The sequence below is a fragment of the Oryctolagus cuniculus genome, chromosome 3 (genome assembly GCF_964237555.1).
Source record: "Oryctolagus cuniculus chromosome 3, mOryCun1.1, whole genome shotgun sequence".
NCBI lineage: Eukaryota > Metazoa > Chordata > Mammalia > Lagomorpha > Leporidae > Oryctolagus > Oryctolagus cuniculus.
In genome coordinates this window covers 50,908,878-50,922,674 of record NC_091434.1, presented here as the reverse complement: position 1 = coordinate 50,922,674, position 13,797 = coordinate 50,908,878, and the positions used below count along the sequence as shown (strand labels likewise).

At 40.9% G+C, this 13,797-nt stretch overlaps 1 protein-coding gene across 2 annotated transcripts in view; it reads left to right on the top strand.

Moving 5' to 3' along the window:
• WDR75 (WD repeat domain 75) overlaps nucleotides 1-13,797 on the top strand; it is a 35,718-nt gene that overhangs the window by 7,963 nt on the left and 13,958 nt on the right. For both annotated transcript variants that reach the window (XM_002712248.5, XM_051848364.2), the window contains 7 exons: nucleotides 402-467; nucleotides 1,314-1,404; nucleotides 6,270-6,394; nucleotides 7,739-7,809; nucleotides 9,610-9,729; nucleotides 10,776-10,864; nucleotides 13,342-13,500. In XM_002712248.5, coding sequence (XP_002712294.2) covers nucleotides 402-467; nucleotides 1,314-1,404; nucleotides 6,270-6,394; nucleotides 7,739-7,809; nucleotides 9,610-9,729; nucleotides 10,776-10,864; nucleotides 13,342-13,500 — 721 coding nt within the window. The remainder of the gene's footprint in view (nucleotides 1-401; nucleotides 468-1,313; nucleotides 1,405-6,269; nucleotides 6,395-7,738; nucleotides 7,810-9,609; nucleotides 9,730-10,775; nucleotides 10,865-13,341; nucleotides 13,501-13,797) is intronic.

Below are 13,797 nucleotides of genomic sequence, written 5' to 3'. Positions count from 1 at the left end.
CCATTTGGGGAGTGAACCAACGGAAGGAAGACCTTTGTCTCTGTCTCTCTCACTGTCTAATTCTGCCTGTAAAAAAAAATATATATATATATATATATCAGACAAAAGGCATTTGCATGCTCCTAAGTGCTTTTCATAAATCAGTGCTTTACCATCTCCCCCTTTAAGATAAAAAGGTGACACTTTTCCCCTCAGTTTTGGTTAAAACTTAGAATTGAGGCTCTGTTTCATCAGAGGGCTATAAGATTGTTTTGCAAAAGTAATATAAATAAATGATTCCACCTTTTAAAGACTAACAATGAGTACATGAACAGAAAATGCCTTTTCTGAAAACACTTAATTGTTCATTTGAAATCAATATATTTCTGTTTTTTAATTCCATATTGTTTTTACCCATTTAGCTGTATTCTTGTTCTTTTGATGGCACAATTAAACTGTGGGACTACATAGATGGCATTTTAATAAAGGTATGTGGATTGATCTTCAGTTTTCCTTAAGGTGAAAAGGAACGGCACCATAATATAGTAATATACATATTGTTTTCCTCTGTAAGGCCTATGTGTGAAATTCATACCTCCATTTAAAAACAAAAAGCAAAGATGGTTTTAGCTCTATAAAAATTTTAAGCTTCTAACAAGATTTTACTAGGAGAAGATATTTATAAAAGATATCCCCTAATATAGAAAAATATTCTCAAAAGCCAATAAGAAAAAGCTAAAAGCCTGGGGACAGGTCGGGAGGAAGGCAGAATGAGATAGGGTAGAACTATATAAATTCACAGAAAAAGAAATACACGTAGCCTGTAAACATGAAGAGAATGCATAACCTCATTAATTAAGAACATCAGTTAAAGCAAAAGACATGGCATTGTCTCCTGTAGGCCAAATTAAAACAGATTTTAAAAAAAAACCTCTAGTGACAGGTAAAGTGTAGAGAAATATATAGTTTCTGTACACGATCAATGAAAATACATACCTTTTACCCTAGCACTCTCACCTTTAGGAGTCACATTGACATAACAAAGTGCATATGTAACAGTTTATGGGAAGGGACAGCATTAAGTATAATCCTGATGTTAGTTAAGATTATAATGCACTCAATCAGTAGAGTTCTGTACAACCATTAAAAAGAATCAAGTAAATTGAACATTCCAAACTTGAGAAGTTATTCAACCAGTATGTATTGACCATAGGTCAAGTAGTCTTTTTGGGGTTACAGTAGTGAGCAAAACGGATAAAAATCCCTGCCCTTTTACAGCTGTTGTTCTCTTGGGAGGAAACACAATAAACAGTGTGGTGCTTTTTCTCTTTCAGACTTTCATTGTTGGACATAAACTTTATGCTCTCTTTACTCTTGCCCGTGCTGAGGATTCTGTCTTTGTTACAATCAGTAAAGAAGAACCAGGTATAGTAAAAGTAACTTAATTTGTTTTTATATGACATTGAGTGACTTGGCATTTTGCATTTTCTCATACTTTAACATTTTGGTTTTGATAGGAAGCGAATGGTTTTTAGAGTTGCTGTTTGAATTGTTCTTGTTATCCATACATTCATTTGGGGAGACTTTGTAGCCTGAAATATGCAGTCGTGGTATTTTTTTGTGGTTTTTTATTTTGTTTTGTTTTGTTTTTTTGTTTTTGTTTTTTTTTTTTAATTTACTTGAAAGGCAGAGGACAGAGACAGAGATTGCATCTGCTGGTTCACTCCCCAGACACCTCCAGCAGTTAAGGCTGGGCCAGACCAAAGAGAGGAACCCAGAACTCCAGATCATCCATGAGGGTGTCAATGACCTAACCTCATGAGCCATCATTTGCTGCCTCCCCAGGTGTACATTAGGAGGAAGCTGGAATCAGGTGTGGAACCACAGTTTATACCCAGGCATGCCAATGTGGGATGGTGGCATCCTAAACAACACCTTGAATGCTATACCCAATGCCTACCCCAGGATGAATTTTTTTTTTTTTAAAGGAAAGAAACTGATAAGCAGAGAAATCTTTCAGCCAGTAGTTCATTTCCCAAATGGCTCCAGTATCCAAGGGCAATGGCACACTGAAGCCAAGAGCCCCAAATAATTCAACTCTGCCACAAACTTGAGCATTACCTGCTGCCTTCCAAGGTGCACAGGAAGCTAGAATTGGAATTGGATGTGAAACTGGAACTCAAATCCAAGCACTGTACTATGCAATACAGGTGTCCCAACCAGCATCTTAACCACTACTCTGAAGACCTACCGCTGATTATAAGTTTGTAAAAATACACTGCAGAGCTCAAACGTTAAAACTTTACAAAGGTAGATTAGAATTTGTCTTCCTACTAAACATAAATCTGTCATTCTTAAGCATCACTATCATTTTACCCATCATTGAATACCCATTTGGTGGTCTTTAATCATTCTAGGAAATAGTATAGAAAATAGGTTGATATTAAGAACCCTAGGGGCTGGCGCTGTGGTATAGTAGGTAAAGCCGCTGCCTGCAGTGCTGGCATCCCATATGGGTGCCAATTTGAGACCTGGCTGCCCCACTTCCTATCCAGCGCTCTGCTGTGGCCTGGGAAAACTGGAGGATGGCCTAAGTCCTTGGACCCCTGCACCTGCATGGGAGGCACAGAAGAGGCTCCTGGCTTCAGATCGGCATGGCTCTGGCTATTGCAGCCAATTGAGGAATGAACCAGCGGATGGAAGACCTCTCTCTCTCTGCCTCTCCTCTCTTGTGTAACTCTGACTTTCAAATAAATGAATCTTTATTTATTTATTTGTTTATTTATTTGAAAGAGTTACAGAGAGAGGTAGAGACAGAGAAAGAGGTCTTCCATCCGCTGGTTCACTCCCCAGATGGCCGCAACAGCCATAGCTGAGCCAATCCAAAGCCAGGGGCCCAGACTTGGGCAATCCTCCACTGCTTTCCCAGGCCACAGCAGAGAGCTGGATCAGAAGTGGAGCAGCCCGGACTAGAACCAGCGCCCACATGGGATGCCTGTGCTTTAGGCCAGGGCTTTAATCCGCTGCACCACGGCGCCAGCCCTGTGAATGAATCTTAAAAAAAAAAAAATCCCAAATGTGGCTAAATTACCTTTAATTATATCAAATTGCCACGTGCCAGAGCATTTAGGATTCCTGGAATATTGTCAATAATTACAAATAATTATGCTTCACCAGAGAATGTAACACTGTAGAATACTGACATGAAGGATATAGCTAAAGAAATTTTCAGGGGCCGGTGTCGTGGCTGCAGGTTAATCCTCCACCTGCTGTGTCGACATCCCATATGGGCACCAGTTCTAGTCCCGGCTGCCCCTCTTCCAATCCAGCTCTCTGTTGTGGCCTGGGAAAGCAGTAGAAGATGGTCCAAGTCCTTGGGAGACCAGGAAGAAGCTTCTGGCTCCTGGCTTCAGATCGGCACAGCTCCGGCTGTTGCAGCCATTTGGGGAGTGAACCAGCGGAAGAAAGACCTATCTCTCCCTCTCACTGTCTGTAACTCTACCTCTCAAATAAATAAATAAAATCTTAAAAAAAATGAAATTTTCAAACCCCAGAATCCACTATGCCTGTGGTATCCTCAAAAAATATCGTTATATTCACAATTAAAAGTACAAAGTAACCTAAAAATGGTTACTGGGCAGTGCACTAGCCTGGCCCCCAGTGTTGCAGACATTTGATAATTGTACTAGGAAATGAAAGATATCTTTGTGCTTTCTAAGTAAAAGTGAGAAATAATAAATTTGCAGGGGAGGGAGATTGAATCATGGAAGAATAAAAAGCAGTAATTTAAGTTTTTTTGTGTGGTTCGAAGCTACCCCTTAAGGATATTCCAAAATTTTTCTGGAAATGTAAACACTCATGCCGCCTTCCCAGATGACTACTTAAAAATAGTACACTTTTAAATTCTATGTTGTATATAAATGTATTAATTCTTAATGTCAATCCACATGCTTATAATAAATCCAGATTTCTTTTTTTCTTTTTCTTTTTCTTTTTCTTTTTTTTTTTTTTTTTTTTTTTTTTTTTTGACAGGCAGAGTGGATAGTGAGAGAGACAGAGAGAAAGGTCTTCCTTTTTGCCGTTGGTTCACCCTCCAATGGCCGCCGCGGCCGGCACATTGCGCCAATCGAAAGGCAGGAGCCAGGTGCTTCTCCTGGTCTCCCATGGGGTGCAGGGCCCAAGGACCTGGGCCATCCTCCACTGCACTCCCGGGCCACAGCAGAGAGCTGGCCTGGAAGAGGGGCAGCTAGGACAGAACCTGGCGCCCTGACCAGAACTAGAACCCGGTGTGCAGGCACCGCAGGCGGAGGATTAGCCTTTTGAGCCACAGCACTGGCCGTAAATCCAGATTTCTAATTTCTTGGCAGACAGCTGATTCACTAGGTCTGGTGTGTAATTTAGGAATATGCATTTTTAATATTTCCCCATGTGATATTACTCATCACCCACATTTAGGAATCACCTCCTCTCCTTGCCTGTGGTTCCTCCATGGGAAAGGTACTTATTGATAGCTATAGCAAACCTTTGTATCTATCCCTGCAATCCTTGATTCTAAACATTGGCTCTGTATGGGAATCACCTGAGGAACTTAACTAAGATTTTCTCTGGTGGATCTTCATTGTTTACTTAAAAATTCCTCAGTTGAGACTAATGTGCAAAGCAGGGTGGAGAACTACTGATCTAAAATAAAGACCTTGGGCCATTAGCCTTTTGGAGTTAACCTTAGAAACTTCAAATGCTATAACCTAAATTCTATTCAATAGGATCTAGTGTTATTCTCCAGTACTTGGCCCATAATGGGGCACTCAGCATATACAGATCTGAATATATAGGATAGTACTTGAGGTTGTTCATGGAAAATGTGTATTGTAATATGCAACATACACTTGGGGTCTCTCTGACTGTGCAACCCCAGCAATAGGTGATTCTCAGAGTAGCACGTTCCATCCTTACAATCAAATTGCCATAATAAACATCTTTTAATTCCATTATGCCATAAACTTCTTGAAGTACGTTGCATTACATAAAAACGTATAGGGGTGGGTGTTGTGGTGCAGCGGGTTAACACCCTGGCCTGAAGCACCAGCATCCTATATGGGTGCCGGTTAGAGAACCCGGCTGCTCCACTTCCAATCCAGCTCTCTGCTATGGCCTAGGAAAGCAGTAGAAGATGGTCCAAGTCCTTGGGCCCCTGCACCCACGTGGGAGACCCAGAGGACGCTTTTGGCTCCTGACTCCAGATCGGCACAGCTCTGGCCATTGCAGCCAATTGGGGAGTGAACCATTGGATGGAAGACCCCTTTCTCTCTCTCTCTGCCTCTCCTCTCTTTGTAACTCTGAATTTCGAATAAATAAATAAATCTTTAAAAAAAAACTTATCAGTCTTGAAAATATGTCCTGCGCTAGCTGGCTGGCTTACTCCACCACTGGGCTCTCATACATTCTGCTCTGGTTTGCAAACAACATAATCTTTTATTTACATCTTATCTTCCCCAGTTTCAATTCTTGGCTATATGTATTATAGTCATTCAAAAGCTAATTAATTGACAACCATGTGCCAGATAATATTTTGGTTGCATAGAACAAATCAGACAAGTCCCAAGCATAAGCTAACTATACCAATTATATGACCCAGTAAGGCAGAAGGTGTTCTAATCAAGCAGGAGTTGGGAATAGGCAGTATTAGAGGAATACATTCTCAGTGGTCAGGGAAGTTCCCTGAAAAAAGACGAGTAACCTACGTAGATCTGTTGGCATAGTCTTTAGAATGTTCCTGATGTGATTATGTATTGCCTTGTAAACTGTGGGAGGGGTTTTGCTTTTATTCTGAACTCAAAAAGTCTTATGGGGAAACGTCTTCAAAGGAATATGAAGGAAAATGCATGTTCATATTACAGAAACAGAGATTTATTCTAAGAATGCTGTGGCAAGCCTACAGCATTTCTGAAAGCTCTCGCAGATGGCTTGTTGCTTTTGTTTGGCTGCTCAGGTAACCTGTATTCATATTCTGTCTCCATTTTAAAGCTCAACTTAGAAATTTGGATTGTAGAACACACCCATCAGATGCAAATTGTTTTCTATTTCTGCATATGTGGGGCACGAATGTATATGAGCTGTGGAGTTAGACTTGTTGAAAATTTACATGTTCAGGCAGAGTTCAAGATAGGCTAGCATAATTTTGGCATCAAATGAATTCTAGGTGACAGCTTAACAGTCCCTTGTGAACAGATGCATGCATGTGTTTGTTGTCTTTAAAGAAGCTCTATATCAGTATAGTTGCCTTTTGCTAGATGTCTTTCAGCTGGTTTCAGTGAAATTGCCAAAATCATCGAGCCAAGAAGTAGAGGCCACCGAGCTTTCCTTTGTTTTGGATTATATAAACCAGTCACCCAAGTGTGTTGCCTTTGGAAATGAGGTATATTTGGCTTTGTTGGTTTTCTGTTTTGCACATAAAATCCCTTTTCAGGTCATTTCATATAATGGTGATTTTATTTTGCCATAAATTGCTATATTTTTGTTAGTAACTAAGCTTTAGCATGCATTTGTGGTATAGATTTTGTAGGACCATTTTTACATTATATATTCTATTCTATTGTCCTTGTAATCCCTCTAATTACCCCGAAAATATTCTGTATTTTGGTATTTGTATATCTTTTTGCCTGTCCCATGCAACAGCCATACTAATTGTTTTCATTTTAAACTGTATGTCTTTAGAAAATATGTCTTCCCTACCCATGAATATGCCTCTTTATGAATCTGTAGACATTACACAGAAATATAGTAAAAAAAATAAAATCTGCAATCTTACCAGGAATTATGTTTGAGAATTCCCTTTCTAGACATTCCATTTAACACGTATGAAATAACTTTATTTAACTTCCCCCTATGAGTAATTATTATTTTAAAGTCATGTACCATCTGAAGCCACTGGGTGTCACTATACTGACATGTTTCTTCAGCCAGAAATTTTGCAGCATTTTTTTAGCTTTCTTTTGAAAAGGATTTATTTCTCGGAGTAGAGAAAACTTTTTTAACATTATTAATATCATCATTCTTCGGTATCATTAATCGTCAGTTAAACACCAATTAGGGCCAGCGCCACGGCTCACTAGGCTAATCCTCCGCCTTGCAGTGCCGGCACACCGGGTTCTAGTCCCGGTCGGGGCGCCGGATTCTGTCCCGGTTGCCCCTCTTCCAGGCCAGCTCTCTGCTGTGGCCCGGGAGTGCAGTGGAGGATGGCCCAAGTGCTGGGGCCCTGCACCCCATGAGAGACCAGGATAAGTACCTGGCTCCTGCCGTCGGATCAGCGTGGTGCGCCGGCCGCAACGTGCCGGCCGCGGCGTGCCGGGCACCGCGGCGGCCATTGGAGGGTGAACCAACGGCAAAGGAAGACCTTTCTCTCTGTCTCCCTCTCACTGTCCACTCTGCCTAAAAAGAGAAAAGAAAAAAAAACACCAATTAGAACCACAGGGAGATACCAATTCATGTCGACCAGAACAGCTAATAATGGCAAGATGTGGGGTAAAGTTCTACTCCTTGGTGAAGAAATGAAAATAGGACCACAAAATGATGTGTCCGAAGAGCAGTTTTCAGATCTTGCTCTTAAAGATTATACTTTCCATAGTCCAAGTATGTCTTTTTATTATATTAATATACACAGTCTCCCAAACACGATTATTGTGGTGTCAGCTTTCATGGTGGGACTATTTCTTAAAGAGTGTTGACTGTTTCAGTAATTGTTTTCTCTTTGAAATAACAGGGAGAGTATGTTGCTGCAGTACGGGACTTTTACTTGTCTGTTTATTTTTTCAAAAAGAAAACAACATCAAGGTAAGAGTTCGTTTTTGTCAGCCTTATTTTATTTATCGAAAAGTTTGATAAATTTCATTTCATCCTCCTATATGCGATCCAGAACTGTTTCTGCTTTCATCTCATGAGACTTTGTGAAACCACAGGGTAGAGAGAGATAGTTGACCACAGTGTGTGGAGTTGAGCAGAATGTTACTCACAAAATCCTAGGGAACGTTTTCCAGCCAAAGGCCTCTATATATCTGACTTCTGGTCTGCATACTTGGTGTCACATTTGAAGGTAACTTGAAAATTCTTCACCAGGTAACCCTCATAGCCATTTTACCACTATAGGAAAAAAATCTAGACTCTTGGTTACTAACTTGAAAATTAGTCAAATTTAATCCATTTGAACGCTGACACACCTCAAATTTACATAGACTTAAAATGCAGATACTTACCCAATAGCATTGTGAGGATGTACAAAATGGCATTTTCAGAGAGACTAGTGCTAAACATTGTGACACTATTTCTTCTTCCCTTTTAAATTCCCAAAATGAATATTTGTTTTTGTTTGTCTTTTAATTATTTTAAAATATTTTTAAATATTTAAATTATTTTAAAATAATTTCTGTGAAAGCAGAGAAATACAAACTAACAGAGGGAAATCTCTGATTCATTGATTCACTCCCCAGTTGCCTGCAAAGACTATCCCTAGAGCCTGAAAGTCAATCCAGGTCTCCCATGTCGGTGGCAGGGACCAAGTACTTGAGCAATCAGCCTACCTCATCGGCAGGTATGCATGAGCAAAAAGCTGGAATCTGGAGTGGAGCTGAAACTCTAACCCTCTCACTCCAACATAAGAGGCAGGCCTGCTAAGTGGCAGCTTAACCTCTGCACGAAATACCCACCCTTCACGTAGGCTTCTCTGCTCTTTTTAATATGGATAGGAAATAGCCCAACTATTATAACAAATGGGTTTGTCCCTTTGGATTTATCTCCTTAGACACGTTAGCCTGAAATATACTTTTTTTTGGCTTGTCCATACCTATGTTTTAGTTAGAAATTTGAATAAGCTTTTCCCAAGTCAAAAAAAGGCCCCCAGGGCCGGTGCTATGGCATAGCAGGTAAAGCTGCCACCTGCAGTGCCAGCATCCCATATGGGAGCCGGTTCAAGTTCCAGCTGCTCCACTTCCGACCCAGCTCTCTGCTATGGCCTAGGAAAGCAGGAGAAGATGGCCCAAGTTTTTGGGCCCCTGCACCCACGTGGAAGACCTGGAGGAAGCTCCTGGCTCCTGGCTTCAGATCGGCGCAGCACCGACCATTGCCAGCCATCTGGGGAGTGAACCAGCAGATGGAAGACCCTTCTCTCTCTGCCTCTGCCTCTCTGTGACTCTTCCTTTCAAATAAATAAATCTTTAAAAAAAAGAAAAAAGCCACTGAAGAAGGATTTTTCTTTACTTAAATGTTAATGACTTTCATAGATGATATTGTTATGGTAGAATATTAGTCTTGTGAAGTTTATATTATTGTATATTAATATATGCTTGCAAAATGAATCCTTGATTCTTGATATCAAAACTTTTTCAAAAATAAAATTCCTGCATTTATATTCACTGACTTCTGAGAACTTTCCAATTCTGGTTGCTATGTCTGAGACCTCCCTTTTTCTTTTTTTTTTAACTTTTATTTAATAAATATAAATTTCCAAAGTACAACTTTTGGATTATAATGGCTTTTCCCCTCCATAACCTCCCTCCCACCCAAGATCTTCCTTTTTCTTAAATACATCACCACTTACTAAGAGACTTTAGTAATCAAATGAATTTTTGTTTCTCCTAGGTTTACATTATCCTCATCAAGAAATAAGAAGAACGCTAAGAACAATTTTACATGTGTAGCGTGTCACCCAACAGAAGACTGCATAGCATCCGGGCACCTAGATGGCAAAATCCGTCTTTGGTTAGTGAACTCAAGAGGAGCATGGTGATCGTTGACATAACTGTTTCATGTTAGTCTTGCAGAGAGGCTCTCCCCGGGTCTAGGAAAAATGCACTGAAAGCCACTGTTGTAACTTGGCTTTGCTGTCATCCTCCCATTCTTTCATTATTGTGCTCTCCATTTGATACTTCCTATCTTAGGATTTCTAACCCTGGGCTTTGAAGAGGAGTGAAAAATCCCATTCATGTTTTTTGTCAGCCCTTAACCAAGAAAGTAAGAGTGACGAAAGTGACTCTGTGGTAGGGCAGTCTAAGTGGCATACTGTTTGTAGAAATGACTCTTCTTAGAAATAGGTGATTCCCGGTTGCCCCTCTTCCAGGCCAGCTCTCTGCTGTGGCCAGGGAGTGCAGTGGAGGATGGTCCAAGTACTTGGGCCCTGCACCCCATGGGAGACCAGGATAAGAACCTGACTCCTGCCATCAGATCAGCGCGGTGTGCCGGCCGCGGCGGCCATTGGAGGGTGAACCAATGGCAAAAAGGAAGACCTTTCTCTCTGTCTTTCTCACTATCCACTCTGCATGTCAAAAAAAAAAAAAAGAAAGAAAAGAAATAGGTGATGTTCATTTTTCACATTAAGACTAGTAAGCTTGGCTGGCGCTGTGGCTCACTAGGTTAATACTCCGCCTCCGGTGCCGGCATCCCATGTGGCACCGGGTTCTAGTCCCAGTTGCTCCTCTTCCAGTCCAGCTATCTACTGTGGCCCAGGAAGGCAGTGGTGGATGGCCCAAGTCCTTGGGCCCTGCACCCGCTTGGGAGACCGGGAGGAAGCACCTAGCTCCTGGCCTCAGATCGGCATAGTTCCGGCCATAGTGGCCATTTGGGGGATGAACCATCGGATGGAAGACCTTCCTCTCTGTCTCTCTCTCTGTCTAACTTGATCTATCCAAAAAAAAAGAGAGACTAGTAAGCTTGATATTAAGATTTATTTTGATTAGCATATATTACAGTTATTGTATTTGCTGTATTATTTTTCTAATGGTCCAATTAATTTTGTTTTTCTCCAATAGGAGGAATTTTAATGATGATAAGAAATACACATACACATGTTTACATTGGCACCATGATATCGTTATGGATTTGGCTTTTTCAGTGATGGGTAAGTGGAATCTTAATAACTGAAATGAACTTTTGAAGTGTTTTTAACCTACTGAATTTATAGTTTGAAAAGTTTAAAATTATGTGGGCCAAATGAATTGTAAACATTCATATGTCATCCCAATATTCTGGGCTGTGCTCAGCCCAGTACTGTACATTTTAGGTTTCAAAGCTTTTCAGAGTTCCAGAATGTACATTTGTGATGACATCTGTATTACTAACATAACCTATTTAAATTATCTTACTTTTTGAAAATTATGCCTACATCGCTAAGTCCTGTTTCATAATTGTAGACACAGTGTATCAGGTGCTAATTAACTATGCTAGTGCCTTATCCAGCATAAGTCTTGACGTTTTAAGATGCATATCATTCTTATTTTACAGTTTAAGGGGTTAGCTTTAGAGTTGATAGCTAACTTGCCTGAGGTCAATGGCTGGTAAGTGGATTTGGAACTAGGTCTGACTTAAGAGCTCATGTTTTTAACTTTCATATCACCTCATTGGACGTTCATGATTTTAAATTAAGTCAGACCTTTGATCCATTTAAGTTGCATGAGAATGTGTCTATGGGAAATAAAAACACCTCTTTGAAAATAAATAAGATGGTCTTCAATAGAAATTCAAAGAAGTGGATTTTGTTGGTGGTCACTTTTAGCACCCTCAGATGCTTGTGCAAACTGTGTCAGTGTATTGGGTACATTGTTGTTGGTCTTGTAAAAATGTTGATAGATGCTAGAGAAGATTATGTGCCTGAAAAATGAGAAGGCAGGAAAAGTGATTTTTCTATTTATGGTCTTCCTGGAGACCAATAGGACAAGTCTTAGATGGCAGCATGTGCTCCGGACCCTAAGAAGGTGACTTGGCTTTCATTCACTGGAGCCGCAGGAAATAGGAGGCATCTTCAGCTTGCGTGTCTTGGGTTTAGGGAATAATGACTAGTGTATTAGGGTGTGACCCAACCTAACACAGAGTCATACAACAGAAGCACAGTTGTGATGTGTATTGAGGTTAGGAAAGGAATGAATAGGAATTAACCCTACTGGTAAAAATGTAAACTAGCTTATATTCTCCACCCACCCCACTCAGCCTTCTTAAAATATTAATGAGTGTTTGTGTGGTCTGCACCTGTACACATGAATGTGTAAGTTCCAGACAGCATCTTGATTCTCTCCTATCCTAAGCGCATTTCTTCTGCCTTTCTCCATCAAGTTCTTTCTCTCAACTCTGGTCCCTCCCCAAATAAGGGCAAAGATTGATTGATACTTATCATCACTGACTTCTGTTTTGTTGTGCTTATCCATCGTGTCCACCTTCTCTATAGTAGGAAGCAGTTGAAGTTTTCTTTAATGGCTGTAGCTTAAGCTCTGAGACCTTCAGGTCTGACCTTTACACATGAGGAATTCTCGGGATATCCTTAATGAGAGTAGAAATGTTCTGTCGAATCTTGGGTTGCTGAAATGTTTGACCAGAAGTGGGTGTAGAATTCTGCTGTTTACCTATTCTGCACCTATTCAGATAAATGTGATTTTTCTCTTTATTCTGTAAATGAAGTTAATTATATTTATTTACTTTAAATAAATAGATTTTAAATCTCTCATTCTTATAACAAACTCTATAGTGACATCTATCCTTTTTAATATACTAATGAATTCAGTTTGCCAATATGTTGCTTGGGAATTTTCATCTATTGTGAAATTGGTTAATAAATTGTTTTTTAGGAAAATCTGATTGTGTTATGGTATTATGGATGACATTGGAAAGTATTTCTTTTTTGAATGCATGTAAGATGGTTTATTTCTTCCTTATAATTTTTTTGGAAAAATGTATCTTTAAAACTATCTGGAGTAAGATGTTTGTTTTGTCCAAACTGACTTTTCTAGTTGTTGGCAAAAGAATTGCTTAGGGGCCGGCGCCGCGGCTCACTAGGCTAATTCTCGGCCTTGCGGCGCCGGCACACCAGGTTCTAGTCCCAGTCTGGGCGCCGGATTCTGTCCCAGTTGCCCCTCTTCCAGGCCAGCTCTCTGCTGTGGCCTGGGAGTGCAGTGGAGGATGGCCCAAGTCCTTGGGCCCTGCACCCCATGGGAGACCAGGAGAGGCACCTGGCTCCTGCCCTCGGATCAGCGCGGTGCGCTGGCCACAGCGTGCCGGCCGCGGCAGCCATTGGTGGGTGAACCAACGGCAAAAGGAAGACCTTTCTCTCTGTCTCTCTCTCTCTCACTGTCCACTCTGCCTGTCAAAAAAAAGAAAAAGAATTGCTTAGGAACAAAATAGATAGCACTGGGAGGGAAGATTCTCGAACCAGCGATCATTAAATCATTTGTCTTGCATATTAAAAAGTATGAAGACACTTGTTTTTATGTTTTAAAAGAGCTTATTCCCTGATATGATAGGAAGCACACAAGTGTTGATTTTATTTTTCTTATTCTGTGTTTTTTCCCTAAAATGCTGTCTTTTTCACTCCTTTGGCTGGACATGAAGGCACCAGTCTGCTGAGTGGCGGCCGTGAGTCTGTGCTTGTGGAGTGGCGTGATGCAACAGAGAAGAATAAAGAGTTTCTCCCTCGTCTAGGAGCTACCATTGAGCACATCTCAGTCTCACCTGCGGGGGATTTGTTTTGTACCTCTCACTCTGATAATAGTAAGTCTACATTGTTTTATTGTGAAGATGGTAAAAAGTAGTATAATGCCATATATCACCTGGCATCTGGAAAGTGTGGGAAATAGATCTGAAGTTAATCAAGAGTTGTGTAAGGCCGGCACCACAGCTCACTAGGCTAATCCTCCGCCTTGTGGTGCCGGCACACTGGGTTCTAGTCCCAGTCTGGGCGCCGGATTCCATCCCGGTTGCCCCTCTTCCAGGCTAGCTCTCTGCTGTGGCCAGGGAGTGCAGTGGAGGATGGCCCAAGTCCTTGGGCCCTGCACCCCATGGGAGACC